Source organism: Trachemys scripta, chromosome 4 (genome assembly GCF_013100865.1).
Source record: "Trachemys scripta elegans isolate TJP31775 chromosome 4, CAS_Tse_1.0, whole genome shotgun sequence".
NCBI lineage: Eukaryota > Metazoa > Chordata > Testudines > Emydidae > Trachemys > Trachemys scripta.
The window spans coordinates 126773737-126796993 of record NC_048301.1 but is presented as its reverse complement, the minus strand read 5'-3'; the positions used below and the strand labels follow the sequence as shown (position 1 = coordinate 126796993).

The 23257-nt window shown below is 53.6% G+C and overlaps 1 protein-coding gene across 2 annotated transcripts in view; it reads right to left on the bottom strand.

The window, feature by feature from the left end:
- The window catches only part of ITPR3 (inositol 1,4,5-trisphosphate receptor type 3), a 106728-nt gene that overhangs the window by 15612 nt on the left and 67859 nt on the right, over nt 1–23257 (bottom strand). For both annotated transcript variants that reach the window (XM_034767387.1, XM_034767386.1), the window contains exons 19-43: nt 22577–22828; nt 21889–22033; nt 21395–21542; nt 19730–19926; nt 19349–19478; nt 18465–18522; nt 18027–18192; nt 17082–17246; nt 14804–14872; nt 13226–13351; nt 12340–12462; nt 11355–11555; nt 10431–10682; nt 9730–9855; nt 9046–9171; nt 8001–8121; nt 6890–7074; nt 6179–6327; nt 5865–5973; nt 5390–5480; nt 4654–4823; nt 3344–3518; nt 2851–3032; nt 2167–2367; nt 692–802 (exon numbers count right to left, since the gene is read on the bottom strand). In XM_034767387.1, the coding sequence (XP_034623278.1) occupies nt 692–802; nt 2167–2367; nt 2851–3032; nt 3344–3518; nt 4654–4823; nt 5390–5480; nt 5865–5973; nt 6179–6327; nt 6890–7074; nt 8001–8121; nt 9046–9171; nt 9730–9855; nt 10431–10682; nt 11355–11555; nt 12340–12462; nt 13226–13351; nt 14804–14872; nt 17082–17246; nt 18027–18192; nt 18465–18522; nt 19349–19478; nt 19730–19926; nt 21395–21542; nt 21889–22033; nt 22577–22828 (3778 nt within the window). The remainder of the gene's footprint in view (nt 1–691; nt 803–2166; nt 2368–2850; nt 3033–3343; nt 3519–4653; nt 4824–5389; nt 5481–5864; nt 5974–6178; nt 6328–6889; nt 7075–8000; nt 8122–9045; nt 9172–9729; nt 9856–10430; nt 10683–11354; nt 11556–12339; nt 12463–13225; nt 13352–14803; nt 14873–17081; nt 17247–18026; nt 18193–18464; nt 18523–19348; nt 19479–19729; nt 19927–21394; nt 21543–21888; nt 22034–22576; nt 22829–23257) is intronic.

The following is a 23257-nucleotide window of genomic DNA, read 5'->3' as shown; positions in this document are numbered from 1 at the left end:
TTAAACTGCAGCAAGGGAGGTCTAGGTTGGACATTAGGAAAAAGTTCCTAACTGTCAGGGTGGTTAAACACTGGAATAAATTGCCTAGGGAGGTTGTGGAATCTCCATCTCTGGAGATATTTAAGAGTAGGTTAGATAAATGTCTATCAGGGATGTTCTAGACAGTATTTGGTCCTGCCATGAGGGCAGGGAACTGGACTCGATGACCTCTCGAGGTCCCTTCCAGTCCTAGAATCTCTGAATCTATGAATAGCTCCCCTACGCTAGAGACCCAGCCACACTCCCACCCACTCTAGAGACGCATGTTCTGGATCCCGCCAAGCCACGCTCTGCTACAGAGCCCCCTGCTCATGCATGCTGGAGAGGGACCTCCCCACCCACGCTCAGTACCCCACACTTTACAGAGACCACCTCCCCACACCACAGAAACCATACAAACACCACACCCATTCGAGATGTCCAGTGCTACATACATTAAAGATCCATAGACACACTACGGAGTCCTACAGAAATGCTAGACTCATAGATTCCAAGGCCAGAAGGGACCACTGTGGTCATCTAGTCTGACCTCCTGTATAACACAGGCCGGAGAACTTCCACTACATAAACCCTCTTCAGTACCTGCTCCGCCCCCGCCACACACACACGAGACATCCCATCCTCACACCCCCTTCCAGGCTGCCCCACTGACCTTCAGCTGGAGCACAAGGTCCATTCTGTACTTGCAGAGGGGGCTGATCTCATTCAGGATCAGGGCCGTGATGATGTCAATGCCGTTAGATTCGTGCGTCACAATGCAGCTCTGGGGAGTGACACACGCAGGGTTTATCCCACAGATTCTTTTCCGCCCTCTTGACCTCCGCTTTCCCCTCTGACGTCTCACACTCCCCATGCGCTCACAGGGGCTCAGGCTTAGGGGATGAAACGCCGGAGGCCCTCGGCCCCATCTACACGATGCATTTGACCAACGTGCTCCCAGCACAGTGGTCTAACTAGGTTATAACACAGCAAAACTGAGGCATACATGGTTAAAAACCGTCCAGACATAAAGACTATATCAGGTTTCAACCATGTTATTTGACCTTGTCCGTACTGGCCAGCCATCATTACGGCCTTGTCTGGCACAAGCCATGTTCAGTCGCTGTTGCCTTGATGATGTCGATGGGATCTTTTTCTTTGATGCATATCAGGATGACGAGATAGCCAGTGTGAAAAATCGGGACAGGGGATGGGGAGGTAATAGCGCCTATATCAGAGAAAGCCCCGAAGAGCGGGATTGTCCCTATGAAATCGGGACATCCGGTTCCCTAATACATACGGAATCAATGATAAAGGACAGGAAGTTATTACATGCCCTGGACAGGTCCAAGGGTGAAAGCCTCTAGCACACACTCCTTAAGAGCAAATGTAACACTAACCACCACATGCCAAGAGGAGCATCGACCCATTTCCAAGCATCGTTTGTGGGTACAGAGTTCCCACCTGTCACATGACTACCCTGCTACGAATCCCCATCGGCCAATCACATCACTCCTACGCTCTAAGCCCGAAGTTACAGGTGGGAGAGACGCAGGATTCTCCCATGCAGCCCATTCTTCACTGTTCTGCCCTGCCTACTCTGAAACAACTCAAGCAATGGGGCTCCCATGCCTTCCCCCTGGGGTGGCTACTTCCGGGAGGTTTCTCCTGATAGTCAGCTTGAATGGTGCTTTCCTAATTCAACTGCATTGCTTCTAGTTGTGACTGAACAATTCTTTCCCTCCTGGGATATCACGGACAGCAACCGAGTTAGCCCACCAACACGCATTAGTGATTGTAACCTCCGCCCACACATCAATCCCCCCAACTTTCATTGCTCTTCTCTGAACGGTCCCAGTTCTGCACCCGCTGACACCCCAAAATCAGGGAGGCTGAACCAGCGGCAGCAGAACCTTGGCCCTATTTGTCCCCAGCCTTCTGGAAAGGATTGAACGGGGCTCCCTCAGCAGTGTCTCGACAGCTGCCTTGGGAACACCAGGCCATTGGTGCAAAATCCCAGGCATCCGGGGAACAAGCCAGATCTGGAGCAACATGCGAAGGTCTCTAGCTGTGATCTAGCCACCCCCTCACCCCTTGCCCTCAGAGCCAACCAAGCTGTCTCTTCATGGTGTGGGGTGTTTGGATTACCTGGTTCTCATGGCATGGTCCCTGGCAATACTCCGTCAAGGTCTCCAGGGTCTGGGTGATAAGAGCCACGTTGCATTCATTGATGTAGAGGCCCAGCAGGCCCAGCCCCCCCGTGGTGCTGCCGCACATGATGTCCAGGAACTGCAGCGTCTCACACACCAGGTTGTAGTTGGTCTTATTGTTCTGACACCGGAGGAAGTTCTGTAAAACAAACCTCCCGGCTAAAACCTCCAAGAGGGGTAAGCAACTCAGCAGCTCCGGTCTCTGCATCCCCCCTTCACTGGCCCTCTCTTCGCTAGGGAAGCCAACGGGGTGCAGGTCAGGGCAGAATTTGGTACTATGCCCCCACATAATGTTTGGCCGTGGGTGTGATCAGTGATCAGAGCTGTAACGGGGGCATCGAGCATGTCTAGCCCATGCCATTTAACTATAGATACAGATAGTGACCAGGATCTATTACAATAACACCACACAAAGCTTATCTAGCGCTTTTCTTCTGTAGATTGCAAAGCATTTACAAAGCAGGTCGGTATCATGGGGAAACTGAGGCACAGGGCGGGGAAATGGCTTATCCAAAGTCAGCCAGCAGGCAAGTTGCAAAGCCAGGAATAGCACCCAGGTCTCCTGAGTCCCACCGCTCTGCCCAGTGAGCCAAACGTCCCCCCAGCACCCCTGTTTACAAACCTGGAGGTCCCGGTTGTGGTTTTCGCAGAGCAATTGAAGGAACCGAAGAATAGGCTCCATGATCAAGATCGACATTCCCATCTCATTGCTCTGGCTTCGCTCCCCAGTGTCATGGCCCTTTCGAAACCCAATGGCCATGGGGTGCCGAGATAGGGCGTGGGACAGCATGAAGGTTCCTCGTCCTAAAGGGAAATCCAATCTCTATTACTGTCATACTCAGGAACTATGGTTGCCTACCCAGAGAGAAGCACTCAAAGGGGACAAACACATCCCCTGCTGGCTACTTGGATGGGGCCAGCATGTATGCATCTTCAGGTTGGCTATCTAGAGAGCCTGCCTCTGGCTAGATCAGGACCCTACTGCTAATCACTGTAACCCTGCCCTAGGGTTAGCGTTCCTATGGGAGGGTACTTGGAGCTAGGGTTAGGATCACACAGGTAGATATGGTCCCTGCCCCACAGAGCTGACAACTGTACCCTCCCTTCTCATTTACCCTTGGTGCCAGGGTCCGGGATGTCTTTGTCCTCCCGGGGCTTGTTCCCAAGGTCACTCATGTTCACCGACACAATGGACTTGGTCTCCTGCTGCGCCTTCTTCATGCGATCATGCAACACTTTAAAGAACTTCTCACACTTCTTGTTGCTCGTCATCAGGTTATAAAACGATTTCTGGGCAGAGAGGGAGGGGTGGAGGAAGCAAGACAAGAAGTAAAAATGTCCACATTACGATCCGAAGTTTCCCCAGCTGCCTCTGGGATTTGTCTCTCCCACCAAGTCTGACAGGGTGCCTGGAGTTTCGAAAAAGCTGGATAGTTTCACGACCAATAGTATCTGCATAATACAGCTATGGTTAGGATGACCACTTCTCATGCTTCAGGGCACAAGCTGGTCGAGCACAGGGGTCAGGAAGAAATTAGTGCCCCTGCCTATAGCTTTGCACACTATAAAACAGTTTTCATTATCTTCTACAACATCAAAGTACAGGACATTGAAGGAAGCAGGATACCAGACTGAACAGACCGATGATCTGCTTGCGTAAACCCAGTGCTCCATTACTTTCTTTTCTCATCACAGAGATATCAATCAGGGTCGCTGACCAAGTCAAATCTCAAGGGCAGGGCCATTCTCATGCAATCACTCTAGTCAAGTCCCAGGAAATAACAATCCTTTTGGTGTACAGGGAATGGATAATTCAAATCCCCTTTCTTCCCTCCCTCATCCCACCCTCTAATACACGCTGAGCTTTAACTATCAAGAAAATCCAAGGGTAGAACCTGAAAAACACAAGCTGTAGCCAGTTCAACCCCTAGACTCATCTTGGGTGGTCTCACTAGTCAGTATCCACGTTTCCTGAACAAAGGGTTCGAAACGGCAAATATAACCCATTACTAGACCGAAAGCTGCAGCAGCCTGTTAGTTTAGAACTACCCAGCAGAGGGCGCCAGTGTTGCTTTCGAAAACTGACTACAATAGAGTCATAGGAATCTTGCACCTTTAGCTTCTGGGGAGCTTTAGGCTGGAAATGTTAATCAGCCAGCGATTTCTGGTTGGCCGAGGAACACAGAGTGAGCAGCCTGTCTCGTGGTATTTTATTACATCTGCCTTGGCCAGAACCACTAAGTGCAGGGATGGGTGAATATCCTACAGAGACACTTTTTTCAAACTCTCAAATGCAGCATTCACTCCAGTGAGAGCTTTAGACAAAGGTTTGCATTCACACAAACCGAACCCTCTCTCCTAAGTCCTCCATGTCCCTCTCCCTAGGGCTGGTGCACATGCTGGGAACGCAGGACTATCCCCAGACCTGTATCTCTGTGTTGCCTCCATCCAACAGCCGGATGGCTAAGAGGATGCTCTCCTGGAAAATCTTCTCGTTTTTGGTGTTCATGATCAGGTCTGACACCAGCTTGGTGGCCCCTTCTCTGTCCAGCCGGCACTGGATGGCAGCAATGACTGACCAGTCCTGGTCTTGGCCTATGCACGGGAGAACATGAGAGGTAAGAACGGGAGTGAGCGGCAACATTGGGAAGGCGCAGCAGTGAATTCTACAGCCAAGCTAAGAAACAGAGGGTGGACTTTGGGTCGAGCCACTGAGCTGCCACAGATTCCCTGTGTGACCCTGGAAAAGTCCCTCAGTTGCTCTGTGCCTCAATTTCCCCATCTGCAAAATGGGGATAGTGCTACTGCCCTAACTCACAGGGCCGAGTTATGAGTCATTAACATTTGCAAAGCCCTTTCGTACTACGGCCACAGGGTCCTACGACTCCCTAGAACGGATCAATGGAAGGACGGGACTGAAAACTCCAGTTCCAGAGGACCCGCGTCTATTTCCCTGTGTATAGAATTGCAGGCAAAACCCTGCTTCTGGTAAGGGCTGACCTCAGAGAAGCGAGGCTGATTCACACCAGGTGAAGATGTGGTCCCCTATCCTAAGGGTTTGAAATGCAGAAGCCCGAAGCCCAAGGCGTGTGGATGAGCCTCAAAAGAGACAGGGAAGGAAACTGGTGCGGAGGGGAGACAAAGGACACCAAGTTGCTCACCACCCCCAGTCGTGTCGACGATCTCCCCTTTGGAGCTCGACTTCTTGTTCTGCAGGTAGTTACTCACGAGCATTTTCCTCAGCGTGTTGCCCTGACGTGAGAAATAAACTGTGAGTCTGCACTGAAGTGGCAGATGCCTGACAGCTCACATACCAATCACCTGCCTTAGGGGCAGCTAGCTAAGCTCCTGGGGTAGGGACAAATCTCCCAACCTGCCCCATCAGCTGCATAAGGTCCTACATGTACCGCGTGAAAGGCTGGGGCGTGGGTGAAAGCGGAGTGTCTGCAAAACCCAGAGATGCGACGCCACCGACTGTAATGCGGAGTCACTCCCGACTGACCCCGAGGCGAGGGAGAGGGGAAGCAAGCCTGACGATTGTACGGAAAGACAAACGGGAGCTGGATGATGGAGAAAAGAGGCACCAGGCTGGGGGGGTTATTGTGGGTATCCTGACTGTGGGCCTCAGGTACTCACCCGGTCCCCATATTTGTTCCTCTTCATCAGCATCTGCTGCAGCGTCCTCAGGACTCGGATGCACAGCTTCTCCTCGCTCTCCATCAGGTCCTTAGTGTGCTGGACCAGCCTGGCCAAACACAGCAAGAACCCATCAGTTCCTTCTGCACCCTGAGCCGTCCCATCCTCTGTCTCCACCTTCTCCTCCTTCCTCCCGTGGGTTCACACACATCCCACCGCCGCCCACGGGGGAGAGCAGAGGAGGGACTGACCCCTTCCACCTGGATGCTGGGATCAGAGGCGGCTGTGAGGCTACCCCCACCCCACCCCCTTACTTGGACAGGAAGCCCCCGCTCTCGCAGCGCTGGTAGGCATCAGTCCCCTCCATGAAGAGCAGCTCTGGGCGGTGCAGAACGTCCACCAGGACAGACACTTCGGCCTCCACCAGGGGTTTGAACCGTTCCTCCAGGGCGTTGATGATGTCCTACAAAGCACGATACCGTCAGGGTTGAGCCCAGTCCTCGCGTGCACCTGCAAGGCCAGACTGGGCCCACGAGGCACTGGCCTGTGATGGGAACGGGGCACAGCTGCACCGGCTTGGGGGAACTCCTGGAGGGATCAGGCCCTAGGTCTGCTGGAGCAGGTAAACTGACTGCCTCCTCCTTTCGGAGGCTGCTGCATGCAGGCTCCTCTGCAAGGTGGCGCATGGCGGGGGGCAAAACCACAGGGTCTGTGTCCTCTCTGGCCCTTTGGAAGTGAGGGGCAGTCAGGAGAGGACAGGGACTGGACCGTGCCTGGGTGCGGGCGTGGCCTGCGTGAAAGGAGCTGCTGGCAGTCTCAGCCAACAGGACCAGAATCAAATGGGCAGGGCAGGCTGACCCCGAGGGAGGTCCCTGCAGCTCAGGGGCGTGGGCAGGAGGGACTGCTGCTGTTCGAATCTATCAGGAGGCCCCAAGTACCATTAGTGCCCCACCCCCACGTGACTTCACAGGGAGCCAGGACTCCCCCAACCCCCCTCCCGGGAAAGGGCTCCCCCCAGCCCGCACCTGCAGCTTCTCAATGATGTTTTTGTAGTCCCACTGGTTGGGCGGGGCCAAGCCGCGGGGGAAGGTCCGGGTGGCTGTCTTGTAGCTGGAAGCGCTCCTCTGCAAGGCGCTGGTGGAGCTGCTGTTCAGCAGGGAGCTGACATGGGCATCGAGGTCCATGGGCAGCGCGATGGAGCGGCTCTTGGCTGAAAGCAAAGCAGGCTCAGATGGAGGGCTGAGGGCGGAGCTCTGTGCCACACCGCCCGCTGTGCAGTGGATCCAGACACACACTGGCTTGGGCGGCTCCGCAGACCGCGTGCCTGGCATGCCCGGTGCTATTAGGTTGGTCATTACCCTAACCAGGAGCAAAGCAACCGGTGCTGTTGCTTCCCCTGCGCACCCCAAACAGATCAGTTCAGTGCTCAGCCCACATCCTGCATCCGTATGACCCCCAAACACGAATACATTTATCCCCCATCCCCCTGAGAAGGAAGTGAAATAGCATTGCCCTCCTTTTCCAGAGGAGGAACTTAGGCACAGAGAGATTAAATAAGTCCAAAAATTACGTTCAATTCCCAGCTCCCCACATCCCAGCCCAGCGCCTTCGCCTCTAAACCAGCCTCTCCCCTCTGTGACCCATCAGCATTTATAGCCCTCCTCAAGAGCCAGGCAGCAGCTGACGGGATGAGGGTCAAAGACTTAAGGGAAATCGGTACAAGTCCCAGCTTTATTTCAGGCCTCATCAGCAGCTGGAAATACCAGGAATCTCCTGAGACGTCCTGGTCTCCTTAGGTTCCCAGCCCATGTTAAATGGGCCCAAGAGACTAGATAAGAAGCCAACTTTTAGAGGGTGTTCTCCAAGCCACACCTCTGTGTGTTTAGAGGCTGGTCATTAGACATGCAGCCGGTCCCAGGAAGCACCTGCCAGATCTCACCCAGCTCCTGCTCGGCCAGCTGCCTGGTACATGCACAGTCAGAGAGGGATGGAGTCTCCAGATCAATGGAGTTGCCTCCCAACACTGCCTTACCCTGGTATACACCCTACCTCCATCACATCAGCCCCAGCGGCTAAACCTCTGAACCCCCGTCCCAGGCACTGAGCGATCGCCGCACGATCCCCTTAGAACCTTACCAACCATGGCCAGGGTACGGATACAGGCCTCCACCGAGGTCTTGTGCTGCTGCTGTAGCCAGGGGCACTCCAGGAGCCTCATGGTGGACTGGAGGAGCTGCACGACAATGGTCTGGTGGGTCTGCAAGAGACGGAGGCAGGTCCTTATCTGTGGCCATGGTGTGAGCTCTTATCAGACCCATCACTGCTGCTGGTGCTTCTTACAGGCCCCTGCTAGGGGGAAAGCGGCTAGCCAGTCAGCAAGGGCGTTAACCAATGACACTTCTCCCTCTATCTTGGTAGGATTCAGGGTTAACCTCCTGGCCAAGTCCAGCCTCGGAGCGCAGTTGTTTTGGTTCCCAGGGCCTGTACGCAGCCTGCCTCCTCTTTCAGTTCACACTGGGTCTCCCCACCCCCCAAGCTCTGCTTTGAGTTTGAGGGACCGCTCCAATTGCTGAATTTGACTAGGTTTCAGTTCACTCCCCCCAGAACCTTAGTATGGGTGGTACCTTAGCCATCAACACAACCTAGTCAGGGGTCTGCCCTCTCTGAGACCCCTCTGGCCCCACTGGGCTCTGCCCCTCAATACCACCCCAAGCTCTGCTGCCTATCCCACAAACTCAATCAGCCTCTGCCCCTTTTGCCCTCCCTCGGCTTGTTTCTAAAATTTCCTGAACCTCTCTGCGCACCAGGCCTGTGTCTCAGGTAGGGAAGGAAACCCCTCAGCAGGTGAAACTCAGTTGTTTTCTGGGTCTCCCAGCCCACTGCAGGGCGGGGCCCCTCCCCACATCAGTGCTCCTGACACTCTAGAAAGAGGATCTGGCCAGACCCCTGCCACACTCGGCCACTGTAGGCTGGGGCGGGTTTGGCTCTATGATCCAGAGACTTCCATCCCTGATGGCAACAGAACAGGTGGGATCCTCGGGCTGATGCTGAGGGTCATCGACTCTTGAGCCGTCTGCAACTTCCAGGCCACAGATGGCACCTCTCCCGGCCTGGGCCACGTCAGGGGAGCTGGAGGCCTCAGCCTATTGCCATGCTCGACTCTGGAAAGGCCCCTAGTTACCTGCAGGGAAGTGCTGTTCTCCGAGAAGGGAGAGCTGAAGAAGGCATTGATGGTGTCCAGCACCACGGTAAGCACGTACTTCTCCAGGGCGGGGTCCGTCAGACGCTTCTCTCGCTTCTTACACATCTGCAGGGAAGGACACACCGGGTCGTTGCACCCCGGGGGTGGGAGCACACACTGGTACAAGTGCAATACTGACATGCATGCACCCAGCAGAGCTGGGGGGACCCACGCTGCAGAGGGCATCTCAGACACCCTGCGGGGCACTCCCTACCCAGCACCTGCCCCCTGGGCTCCTAGGGGCCAGCTGTGCCCTGGAGAAGGCTCTGTACTGCTGCAGAGTGGATGTGTCAGCCCCCCAATCCTGATGGCACAGCAGGGCCAGTACGGCGTGGAGCAGCTCCTTGTTACGCAGAACACGGGTGCCACGGAGCACTGTCCCTGACACGCCCATCCTGCTCCCAATGCTACAGCACGCTGGGCTCTAGCTATCTCTCCAGCTCCTTGGATGGCTCCTCTCACCATGGTACCCAGCCTGCACCGCTGCTTCTAGGTTGCTGAGAAACCAAGTGGAGCATCCAGTGACTTTCATCTCCTGGTGTCCACCCTCCCAAGGGAGAACTGTCAGTGGGAGTCTCCACCCCATTCCCCACCCCAGGATCCACTCCAGGCCCCATCCCCCACCGTGGCCATGTCAAGGGTGAAGTTCTCGAAGAGAGTCCAGATGTGGTTGCTGGTGTAGATCTCCTTCATTTCCACCTCGGTGTCCACGTAGCAGTGGTTGACGAAGTTCACGTAGGCCATCTTCACCTGCAGGGACAGAGTGGGATGTGGGGGGGGAGGGGAATTCAGTCCCTATACGAGGCCGTGGGACGGCAGCAAGGCAAACACAGCCCAGTGGTACAATCAGCCTCCCTGCTGCCCCCTGCCCTTTGAACGACGACTGACCCCTGAGGGACAGAGGGGCACAAGAGGGCTTCAACTCAAAGCACTGCAGCCGAATAACCACACGACCTTGGCAGCAGGAGCTCTGAACTCCCCAGCACAAATCCCACTTTCCACCAGCCAAGAAGTGGGACAAACCACAAGTCAGACCCCTTTCCCCAGCCTGCCTCATCTCCCATATCTCCCCTCCTTGGGTGTGTTTCTCACTCCCTCCTCTCTTGCTTTCCTCCCTCCATTTTCCTCCCCTCCTCTCTCTCCCTGCCCCACTCCCCTCTTTCTCCACTCTGTACCACTATCTCAGCATTCCTCCCCCTTCCTCATACCACTATTAGGAGACCTCAGTCCCCTGCTTCCACCTCCTCTCGTCTCCCTCCAGTGCATCCATGGCTCTGAATTCCCTGCCCATCTCCCCGGCTCTATGAGTTGGTGGCCCCCAGTACCTCGGTGATGCAGTCCTCGTGCGTCACCACCCGCACAATGTCCTCCAGCGGCAGCAGGGACGTGCACTTGATCTCCGTGTAGACGTTCTTGCCCTCGGCACAGGCAGCCAGCAGGTCCACCAAGGAGATGTGGTACATGAGGGGGCTGTTCTCCTCCACCCCTTCCCGGGCTGCTGTCATCATCTCCAGCATGGTGGCCAGCGACGCCTTGTCATTGTAGAAGACCACCACGTCGTCCCCGGCATTGGTGAGCTGTGGGGAAGGAGCAAAGGTCATGGATCCGTGGCAGAGGGGATGGAAAAGCCTTGCAAGGCAACAGCCAGCTTCCCCCCCAAACACAGCCACAAAGGGGCCACTGAGGGATTAAAGGACAGTGCATTTACAATGGAAATAGGGCATTTTCCAACACAGAGCAGAAAATCCCAACCTGTGGCACTCCCCGCTGCAGGATATTACTAAGGCAAGCAGCTTAAAAACAGTCTAGGTGTTAATGCCAGTATTCTTAAAAACTGTCACTGACTTTGGGAGCCCAACCTGAGACATGTTAGGCCTGATTTTCAAAGGTGAAAATTCAGCTGCCTGACTCTGCCCCCGCAATGATGGAAATGGTGCAAGCAACAACTGTGAGCGTGGGTGTTAGCATGGTGTAGTGTGGACAGAGCCTTCTAGGGGTAAGAACAGCATCTGTTCAGGCTGGGATGAAATTATAAGGGTTCTTGCCCCGCTTTCTACTTCTCCGCCAAAGGATGGTGCTTTCAAGAGCGCAGTGCCCCCTAGCAACTAGCTGGGGCCCTGGGATCAGCACAGGCATCTACTGAGCCCCCCCCCGCCCCTGCTCCCCAAGACAGCCCTGCTTCTCTGACTGGGTCTGTCTATACACCTTAACCCTCCCCCTCTTCCACACCAAGGGGAGGGGGCTCTCACCTCCGTCATGATCATGTCCTGGCACTTCTTGACGTACTTGCCCTCCGCCTTGATGATGCTGTGCAGGAAGTCGAGGTACTGCACGTGGCGGCCGTGCGTGGCCAGGCAGTGGACGAAGTGCTGCAGCACCGTCTCGTTAATCTCCGAGCACAGCTGGTAGTTGTTCAGGAAGATGTGCTGCATCGTCTCGGCCTCCAGGAGCTGCGGGGGGCAAGTGACGCCTGCGTGAGGCTGCGGGGCTCACAGAGCCCCCAAACGCCCAGGTACACTCCCAGCTCCCCCTGCCCCCCCATTTTCTCTCCTTCTTGCAGGTATGTCTCCTCCCTTCTGTGTCTCTCCCTCCTTTGTCCATGCTCTCCAAACACCCTTCCCCTCTCCTGGAGCAGTATCCTAAACACTACCCCCCTACCCACCCGCTGGGCCTTCACAGCCCTTAGCCAACCAACCCCCTGACAATCCTGCAGGGTTGGTTAGAACTTTCCTCCTCCCCTTTTCTGATGGGGGAGTGAGGGGTACTTTGCCACCCTCTAGCAATCCCAACATTTATTTGTTGGCTTTTCCATCAGCTTTCCTAGCATCTGAGCCTCTCAGACATTAGTGACTTAGCCTCATAACACCCCTGTTAGGCAGGGATGCATCCCCAGCCCCATTTCACAGATGGGGAAACTGAGACACAGGGCGGTGAAGTGACTTGCCCAAGTTCATACAGCAAGTGAGGGGCTGAGCCAAGAATTGAACCCAGGTTTCTAAGCTCCAGTCTAGTGCCTTTGTCGCAAGGCCACCCTTCTAAAGAGCAAGCACTATCACGTGAAATGTTAGTGAACTATCCAGGACTGGCCAGCGGGGTAGAGGGATCGGGATGGCCTTGTTGACCTACCGGAATTGGTCTCTTCCATCTCTATTGTCTACGAATCCCCATCTATCCCCCATCCCACTCCTCTGGACCCATGTTGAGCTCTCCCAGAGGGGCCCCCTCCTCTCTTACCCCAGGGGTGAGGAACAAGTTGAGATGTTTGTGCAGAAGGGCCTGGTTTCCTTGGTTCCCAGCGCAGAATTTCTGTAGGAACTGGTGGGTGTATTTCAGAATCTCCAGCATCTTTGCATCACCCTGAGCAAAGGGGGAGCAGAGAAGAATGTGAGTTCTTAGAGAAGGAGCCTGAGGAATTCTACCCAGGAGACATCCTAAGCCATGAGAAGCACAAGGACGCCCCTCCCAAGATGGTATTTCCTAGGGTTACATTGTGGCATATCAAAGAACAAATCAATCAGGTTCGACGACACCGAGAAGGTTTCTGCATCCACAGCTGGGTCAAGGAAGAAATCTCACCCACTGGACACTATTGTGCAGACAGGTGTATTGGACTGTGCTGAGGCAGGCTGCTGTAGATGGCTCCTCAGTCCATTCCTGTCTGTCAGAGCTGACGTTACGCCATAGGACCCTGTATTACACTTAGAAGACCTCTTGAGGTCCCTTCCAATCCTATGATTCAATGATTGGTGATTCCTGTATACAGACCTTTCCCCACAACGCACTTTGCAAGGGTGGGTAAGAGTTTTGTGTCCCCATTTTACAGACAAGGGCACTGAGGCCTGGGGAGATGAAGTGACTGGCCCAGGGAGGTGCAGTGAGTCAGTGGCCAAACTGAGAAGAGAACCCTGGAGTCCCAGCAGCCAGTCTGCTGCTCTAGCTACTAGACACGCTGCCTCCGGGCATCCAGTATGTAGGAAATCACTGGCAAACTCAGAGCAGCCTGGACTGAGCGACTGACCCCCGCTCTGAGATATTCCAGTGGCTTGAACGTGCCCTGGGGCTGCTGCCTTCGACTCCCATCCATCCCATCCCATCCCCGCCCTGCTTCCCACTCTCCCACCTTCTCGTAGGGGATCTGCAGCAGATCCAGCATCACTTTGTGGGCGTCCATGTTCTTCATCAGGCGTTGCTGCTTCTTGCGCACCTGCTCACCCACCCCGCACATTTTATTGAGCCGCTCCAGGATCTGGAGAGGGAACCCCGCCCCCAAGCAAAAGAGAAGAGGAATGAGCATTAGAACACACACGGCAGAACACAGCCCTACACTGGCCCCAGTGAGGCCGGCTGAGATGCATGAACGGGCCTGTCCGAGTCCTGAATTCTAGGGTCAGGACCCTGGGTGCTCTCTAGCTAAGATGCCAGCATGACAGCCTGTCTGGGAACACAGTGCCTCAGGCTACTTGCAGATACATTCCATCCCCCAGGAGATCAAAGGCATGTTTGTTCTCCTGTCGCCTCCTCTGAGCCCGGCTTCCACAAGTGGGAGGCCAGCCTTGGCTGACTGAGTTTCCCTGGTGTGAAACCAGAGCCAGTCCACTGAGCACAGTGGCGCCATGCTGCTTTTACATCGGCGTCGCTGAGAATCCAGCCCGCGATCTTCCAGGTTGCCAAATGGAAGGTGTTGCATTACGTATGGGCAGCTGAGATCTCGCTTTTCCCCCTGCAGCAACATCTGCAGCCCCAGCTGGCAGGCTGCACAGCCAGGCCCTGCCTCGCATTCATGACCCTTCAGGCAGGAACAGATTAGGATGTCACCCCACCGGCCATTATGACCCTGGCTGGGATTGTCCTGGAAGCCCTGCAAAATGTTGGGTCAAGTTTCTCCCTGGCTTACGCGCTTAAAGTCATTGGGCTGCGTGGGTGAGATAGGGGAGAACAGGCCCCTTTGTGTCCAACTACACAAGGGAGAGTCAATTCCATAGCGCAACTCACCAAGCAGAATAGCAAAAATTAGCACAGGGCCTCAATCAACTGAGAAACCCTCACATCCAGCAACTTGAGTCTGGTGTCTGATTCCCAAATCTTTGTGTCCTCCTAGTGCAGAGTGTGAGCCCTGGGTCTCATTCATAAATCCTTGTGTCCTTCCTAGTGCAGAGTGTGAGCCCTGGGTCTCGTTCATAAATCCTTGTGTCCTTCCTAGTACAGAGTGTGAGCCCTGGGTCTCGTTCAGAAATCCTTGTGTCCTTCCTAGTACAGAGTGTGAGCCCTGGGTCTCATTCATAAATCCTTGTGTCCTTCCTAGTGCAGAGTGTGAGCCCTGGGTCTCATTCATAAATCCCTGTGTTCTTCCTAATGCAGAGTGACAGTCCTGTGTGTCATTCACAAATCCTCACCTCTGCCCCTAGCACAAGTCCTGCCTTTTACTTTTATTGCACAGGGTTTGATGACTTCATAGGGCTCCCCCTGCACTAAACTTTTAAGTGTAAGCCTGAGTCTTGCATGTCTTTGCACGCAAGCTGCCAGCTCCACCCCTAACTTCTCACAAGTCCCTTATCCATGGTGCAAGACGCTGTATGTAATACCATGAAGACAACTCCAGTCCAACGTTCCCTGCTGACCTGGCTAGCTCAGGCAGTCCCTCTGCACAGCTGGCTGGTGCTATGTGATGTTACCAGAGACAATATGAGCTGTTACTTACCCCTTTGACTATCTTGTAATTCTCGCTGCTCTTCTCTTCAGGGGTACTGACCTCCTCATCTGCAGCGTGCTACAAATGGAAGGAAAGAGAGGAACGTCTCTCAGTACAAAAAGAGACAACCCAATAATAATGGGGGATTTCAGCTATCCCATATTGACTGAGTACATGGCACCTCAGGACGGGATAGAATTTCTAGTCACCATTAATGACTGCTTCTTGCAGCAGCTAGTCCTGGAACCCACAAGGGGAGAGGCAATTCTTGATTTAGTCCCAAGTGGTGCACAGGATCTGGACCAAAAAGCAAATATCACTGAACTGCTTGGTAATAATAGCGACCATAATGTAATGAAATTTCACATTCCTGTAGGGCTGTGGTTCCCAAACTTTAACACACTGTGAACCCCTTTCACGAAAATGTCAAGTCTCGCGAGCCCCCTCCTAAAAATGAATATTTCTAGGGATTTTCTCCTTTACCTGAGTATAAATTATAAAAGTAGTGATCTGGAAATACACAATTTGTTTTTCTGACATGCTTATTACACATTATTTATTATTAATTATTATTTATCATGACAGTATTTTTATTACATTATGCAAATGGCAACACTCTTCCAAGATCTCACTTTCGTAGCTTGTATCACTTGGAATAAGCCTGTTATAAGACAAGGCTCCTATGTTTCATCAGGGAGTATCAGAAACAGCAGGAAGGTATTTAAGAAGCCAACTCAAAGAGTTCCTCCTACACAAGCATTCAGGTCTTGAGCAGTCCAGGCAAACAACGCACATTACAACAAAGCTTAAACTTGTTCTTCATTTTAAAAACAACACTAGCTGCCTATTTCATTTTAAAAACAGCAAAAAATATCCACCTCCCTTTCCATTTCTTATAAGGAGTCTTGAAGTTTAAATCTCCTCAGTGTGATAGATCTGCTTGCTTTGATCTGCTTAGCTCTTGGAAGTCCAGCGGCTCCGGGCTGCTGGCCCCATGCTGTCCGGGATCCCTAGGGACAGCTCTGTCCGCCATTAGGGAATTTTTTCCCCCGAGAACCCCCTGTAACATTTCATGAACCCCCAGGTGTTCACGAACCCCAGTTTGGGAACCACTGCTGTAGGGGGTAAAATGCTAACGAACCCCACCACAGTAGCATTTAACTTCAAAAAGGGGAACTACACAAAAATGAGGAAGCTAGTTAAACGGAAATTAAAAAAAAGAGTCACAAGAGTGAAATGCCTGCAAGCTGCATGGAAACTATTTAAAAACACCATAACAGAGGCACAAACTAAATGTATACCTCAAATAAAAAAAACAGTAAGAGGACCAAAAACAAAATGCCACCCTGGCTGAACAACAGAGTAAAAGAGGCAGTTAGTGGCAAAAAGATATTCTTTACAAATTGAAAATCAAATCCTACTGAGGAATATAGAAAGGAGCTGGCTTGTCAAGTGTAAAAATATAATTTGGCAGGCCAAAAAAAGCATTTGAAGAGCAACTAGCAAAAGACACAAAAGCTACCAGCAAGAAAATTTTTAAATATATCAGAAGCAGGAAGCCTGTCAGACAATGATGGGGCCCCTGGACGATCGAGGTGCTAAAGGAGAACTCAAGGAAGACAATGCTGTTGTGGAGAACTAAATGAATTCTTTGCATCTGAATTCATTGAAGAGGATGTGGGGGAGATTCCCACACCTGAGCCATTCTTTTTAGGTGACAAAGCTGAGGAACTGTCCCAGATTGAGGTATCCATAAAAGAGGTACTGGAACAAATCGATAAATTAAAGAATTACGTCACGCTAATTTTTATAAAAGGCTCCGAAGGCAAACCTGGCAATTACAGACCAGTAAGCCTCACTTCAGTACCAGGCAAATTGATTGAAACTACAGTAAAGAACAGACACATAGATGAACACAATATGTTGGGGAAGAGTCAACTCAGCTTCTGTAAAGGGAAATCATCCCTCACCAGTCTATTAGAATTCTTTGAGGGTGTCAACAAAGCACGTGGACAGGAGTGATCCAGTTGATACGGGGTACTTGGACTTTTAGCAAATCTCTGACAAGGTTCCACACCTGCCAGTTTCCCCAGCAGCAGCTGCCTTACTACACCGAATGCCTAACTAACACCCATCTCTGGCATGCCCGATTCATGGGGCTGAACCCAGAAGCCACTAAGAGGCAATATCCTTCAGTCACTGGCCTGAGCTGGATTTGAACCAACGAAACAGAGGTGTCTGTATCCAGCCCCTCCCCTGCAATCTGGAGAGCTGCTCAGGTTCTTACCTCTTTCTTCTCCTTCTTGGCCCCTTCCCCTGCATCCTCCCCCTTGGGGCTGCCCTTCTTGTCCACCCAGAGTTCAGATTTCTCCACCATCATGCGCAGCTTGTCGAGCTCAGACTTTATCACCTTGTAGTTCTCAACATCCTGAGCCGAGATCAGGAGCTGGACCTGCAACATGAGGAGAACCTCAGCCCCTTCTGCTCACTGAGGAACCAGTGTGCAATGAAAAAACAAGCGTGGGTGTCCTTCCGCCTTCTCCTCACTCAGCTCTCTGCTTCCCCCCCTTCAGTCCAGAAGGCACAGGGGTGGCTGTGGCTGAAACAGCTGATTAGAAGCTACTTTTATGGCACTATCAGGCCTGGGAGTGACTCTGTTACCCAACCCTGAGCATCCGCCTCCCACAGTTGAGGATCTCAAGACCACTTAGACTTATATATGGAGATATACCTATCTCATAGAACTGGAAGGGACCTTGAAAGGTCATCGAGTCCAGCCCCCTGCCTTCACTAGCAAGACCAAGTACTGATTTTTGCCCCAGATCCCTAAATGGCCCCCTCAAGGATTGAACTCACAACCCTGGGTTTAGCAGGCCAATGCTCAAGCCACAGGGCATGGCAAGGATCTGCAGCCTCCCTACTAAAGCAGTTTAAGGAAGGAACTGCACCAATGGGACTTCCTTAGCTGGCACAGATCTGGGCATTCCACCAAGCACCTTTTCTTGGTGCCAAACGCTGTGTACATGCGCCAGCTAGCTGCTGGACTGATCTCACCCGCTCATTTCACACCACATTCAGATGGACTCAACCTTTGCTCACTGCCAGCCTGGCTGGATTTAGACTCACACCTAGTGTAACCTATTTACGACCCCCTCAGCCAACTGCACCCCAGGTGCGGGCCAGGACTTGCGAGAGAATCTGGGACACCTGGGCTGCCCCCCAGCAGTGTTACCTGTTTAAAGGTGTGCAGCACCTCCTGCCTCTGGCTAAAGTGTTTGAAGAGGAGCTGGAGGGAGCCGGAGACAAGCGGGGGATAGTTGTGCATTGTCAGGTGGATCAGCACACGGAGAAACATCCTCCCTCCTTCATCATCCACCTCTAACATGCTGCTCGACTTCCTGAAGCCAAGGGGAAAGACCATGACGTGAGTAACAATCAACGACTCCCTAGGGCTTTGTGCTGGCCCTGCGCTAGCCCATTCCACTCCTTATGGCTAATAAGGGGCTCCTATAGTAGCCTTTATGGCAGCCCCAGACCACCCACGTTCTCTGCTCCCTGTGGCTTTCAGCCTCCAGCAATCCACCTCTTCATAGTAGAGCGGGACTTATCTACAGGGAATAGCAAAGGACGGATAAATTTTCCACTGGAAAGAAGGGACCGAGGCACTTACCCGACCCCAAACATGGCTTCTGCCAGCTCGCCTATTTTCTCCAGGTTCATCGCTGCGTCTGAAAGGAGAGAAAGCAAAGGGACTGTCAGCAGGGAGTTCGCCACCCTCCCTGCACCAATGGAAGGTGACAACGAATCCAGGCGAGGCAGAAACTCCTAGGGAAACACAGTCTCAACTCCCAATCCAGGGAGGGGAAAGGGGTTTCCTGCCCTGCTGAACTCCAAGTGGACTGGGCTATCTCTAGGTCGTCACAAGGCTGTTCATCAGTGTGGTACCTGAGCATTCACTGCGGTATCTGCAGATTCTTTACCTCCCCTGCCTTTGAGCACCTTCCTCGGTAGTTCTACGGTGAGCCACTGGCCACTTCTACATGCACACACGTCCTGCTGCTATTTCATTGGCGGGAAGGAGCATATGGGAAGTGGGGAGCGAGGTGTCACCACCTTTACCCTTGGGCTTACCGGGAAGCGCTTACAACAACAGAAGGGGAGTGGGGAGAAAATCAGCAAAAGGAAAGAGAAGCCAGGGAAGGAGGATGCAGATTTTTATTATTGAGCTAATATTAGGTACCACACCTTAGAAACACCAGAGTGAAAGTGTCCGTGTCCCTAATTTCCTTCAACCTCCATCTCCTCCAAGCAAAAGCCTCCCAAACCGCTACTGGACCCTGGCACCAAACAATCAATAGGTCTAACCCAGCCCGTTCAATGCAGCACGTATCCCTCTCCATCTGCTAAGAGGGTTTATCAGAGCCATATAGTGCTATTCAGTGTGTTCCTGATAATGAGCCGGTATTTAACATGTCATATGTGGTACTTTAAATCTAAGCTACACTGGAGACTGGCACTGCTGGTAGAGAGCAAAAGGGATGGAGAGACAGTTACTTGTGGAGTCGAAGGCTGGAGCTGTCCCGTCGGCGCTGCTGTCCTGCATGGGGTAGACTTCTATGAACTCCTTCTTGAAGACGGAGAGCAGGTAGGAGATCCTGTAATCCAGCCGCACGTTCAGGATGAACTGGGGAGCAGCATGGGCAGAAGGAGTGTAGAAGTGAATCCCCCACCATGGAAACCGCCCTCTTCACACTGCTGCAGTTTCCCGGCCCCCACTCCCAACCTTCCCCTCTGACCACCCCAGCCCTGCATTAACCAGAGGCCAGCGGCACCGGTCCATAGCAGAAGTCCACGGGAACCTGCAACTTCCTTATTTCATTTGTTCCCTCCCTCTGAGCTTCATGCACCAGCTTTTCCACCACCGTGGGCGCCCACCTTCAAGATCTCCAAGATCTTCAGCTTGGTCTCCATCACAACAATGTTTTCATTCTCGATGGTCCTCTCCCGGTCCGTGGGCTCAGAGGCCACCACGGTGCTGAGGTTTGGGCCACTGAAGATGGAGTGCTTCCGGCTCAGGACCATGGTGGACATCATCTGGCCAACACCCTGGATGGACTTCCGCACATTCTTCCCTATGGAAGCAGCCACAGTTGGCAGGAGGCTAATGTGTGAGGCCAGCTTTAATACACTGAGGGGGCTAGAGCTGGGCTTCTAAGTCCACCTTGCGGCTGGCATAGGAGCCCACCCAAACTTCCACCAAACTGGAAACCGCTTTAATTTTATTGGAGGATAAACGGGGAGGCTGATTATTCACCTGGCATGTCCCTGCATTTCTATCTTACTATTGCTGGCAAAATTCTGAGCTCCTCCCCCACAGGGTTAGGCCTGAGAGAGGCCAAGCTCTTGCTAACCCGTCTCTCAGGCTTGGTCTACACTACAGAGTTAGGTCAACATAAGGCATGAAGTCAGTGCCTACACTATAGCCTTGCTCCCACCAATGTAAGTGCCCTACTACACCAACATCATAACTCCATCGCCATGAGAGGCGTAGGGCTTATGTCGATGCAGTTAGGGCGACGCAGTGTCTGTGTAGACACTGCCTTCCTTACATTGGCTATTGGCTGTCATTCTTGTCAATTTCACTGCCATGAAATTGACAAGAAAGCCAGCTCCCCACTCCCCAGCGGGTCTCTGCTCCAAGCCAGGCTGCCACCCCGGCTCCCAGCTTTGGCTGCCACCCGGACTCCTCACTGGCCGCTGGGAGCCCTGCTGCCCACCAGGGCCGGCTTTAGGCCAATTCCACCAATTCCCCCGAATCGGGCCCCACGCCTAAGAGGGCCCCGCGCCCAGTGGCAGGGTCCGCCGGGGTGGGGGCAAGTGGCCGAGAATCCCTTCCCTGGCTAGAGGCTCCTTTTTAATTTTTACTCACCCGGCAGCGCTCCGGGTCTTCGGCAGCACTTCAGCGGCAGGTCCTTCAGTGCCACCAAAGATCCGGAGCGAGTGAAGGACAAACTGCTGAAGACTACGAGTGCCGCCCGGTGAGAACAAGCCCCACATGTTTTTTTATGTGGTTTTTTTTTTTTCAGTCATCCCTGCCGGGGCCCCATCAAAACTGTTCGAATCGGGCCCCGCACTTCCCAAAGCCGGCTCTGCTGCCCACCACAGTCCCGGCTTCCTGCTCCCCACTGGGAGCACGGCAGCTGACCGGACTCCAGGTGCGGATCTACCCATCGGAGGCGAGAAGCCGCAGGCGACTTCCCCCCTGCTCCCAGCTGTGAACGCAGAGGCGAGAAGCCCCAGGTAGCTGCCCCCCACTCCCAGATGGGAGCACTTCCAGAGACAGTCAGGCCCACCAGTTTCAGTTGAGGTCATCAATGCAGGGCCGCCCAGAGGGGGGTGGGCAAGTGGGGCAATTTGCCCCAGGCCCCGCAGAGGCCCCAACGAGAATATAGTATTCTATAGTATTCCAACTTTTTTTTATGGAAGGGGCCCCCGAAATTTCTTTGCCCCTGGTCCCCTGAATCCTCTGGGCGGCCCTGCATCAATGAACTGAGACAGTTCAGAGAAGCAGGTGCTTACAGGCCAGCCATGGAGCCTTACCCGCCATATCCTCATTGTACATGGTCTGCATCATCAGCTGAGGGTTCTGGACACAGTCTATGATACCCAGCAGAGTCCGCGTCAGGCGCAGCAGCTCACTGAAGCTGTAGAAGCCAAAGTAGATGAGGTTGTGGGCGAGACTGACGACCTGCGGGAAGGACAGAAAGACTCCAGATCTCTCCCACACCCCATGAGCAGACGAGGAATACAACCATACAGGGTAAGGACTCCCAAGATGGCTGCAGTGGCAATTGACCATTCCAAGATGGCGGCCCAGTTTGCACCGAGAATTGGCAGTTCCAAGATGGCTGCCCACAGTAGGACTAGAAACTGGCCGCCAAGTTTTCACAGGGCCCCTGTACTGCAGTGAGATGTGGCCTCCTTGCCTCTTCGAGGGAATAAGGCCCATGCTGTGCTGAAATGCCCCCACTCGGGGTTGCTTCAAAGCTCTGATGAATGCCCCCTCCCCAGCAGGGCCAGCGCAGGTTTCTCACCTCAAAGGTGAGCTTGTTCTTCTCCTCGTTGGCGAAGGGCACGGCCTCGCTCACCACGTTGTTGAGATAATCCTCCACAAACTCCATAGTGCTGGCAAACTTGTTCTTCTTGTCATCCCGGGAGTCGTTCAGGTTGGAGTCGTAGCTACGAAGGGGAGGAGAGGCGCAGTGAGCCAGCAGGAGATGGGCCAAGTCTCCCTCAACGCCCCAGCCCCATAAGTGCCTCTCCTGAGGAGGAGGAGCCCCTGCCTCGCTCTCCAGAAGGGCAGCACGTTGTGCCAGATGCAGTTCTGTGCATCGGACGGACAGGCCTGGAGGGCAGCGTCCCCTCCCCACAAAAGCCCGGCCGGGCAGCAGCAGGGGCGAGTGTCCAAGTAACGTGACTCAACCCTGGCCTCGAAAAAGAGAGAGGAGAGCTCAGTCTCCAAAGGTCATTGAGTCACTGGCCTTGAGGGCTGATCAGTGCCAGTTGTGCTGGTGGTTTTTGTTTTAAGGCTTTACATGCGAGAAGGCCTGGCTAAGACCTGCCAGACCCATTCCACATGTGCCTCCCCCCCTGCCTGCCTTCTGTATGGCCATTTGGTCAGGACTGACACAAGTTGGATCTGAGCCAGGAATCTGTGGGCTGGGATGGTCTGGAATCCCCCTTCACACCCTCTTCCCGGTGAGAAGCACCAGTTTGCCTCACTCTTTGATGGTGATGGCGGTGGGGATCTCCGTCCACAGCCGCGCAAACTTCACGGGCATCACCAGCTCCTGGGGGTCCCGGTCCACGTGCACGTGCAGCATGAGGTGGCAGAAGGAGGCCCGGAGGTCAAAGGGCAGCATCTCATCCGCCATGCAAAGGAAGATGAGATCCACCCCCAGCTGCTTGGAGATCTCTTTGATCGCCAGGTACTGGCGGTCCAGGCACATGCGGGCAAACAGCTTCAGCTGGTACCTATTCGGGGCCGATGGGGGGTGAGAACGCAGGAGGTCAGGGAGGAAGAGACACAGAGAAGGACAAGGGGATGAGATGAAAGGAGAAGGAGAGATGGAGGAAGAGAGGGAGGGAACTGTTTATTAGATCATTTGTGGAAGCGACAAATATCATCCCTCCCCTCTGCCGCGGGAACAAGACCCCGCTTCATGCCCAGCTGGTGCCTCTTGGGTAGCTGGCGAGGGCCTACTGGGATGAGCAAGGAAGCTTAAGAGAGGCGGCTGGGCCAGGGGGCTGCTTTTGAACAGCACAGACCGAGCTCTGGGACTGGAAACAAAGGCCCAGCTGTGCTCCCTTCGCTGAACTCCCACTGACTCCAGCAGCAGAACACACAGTGGTGTAGCCAGGTTTTAAGAGCAGGGGGAGCAAACATAAAAAAGGCGCCCCCCC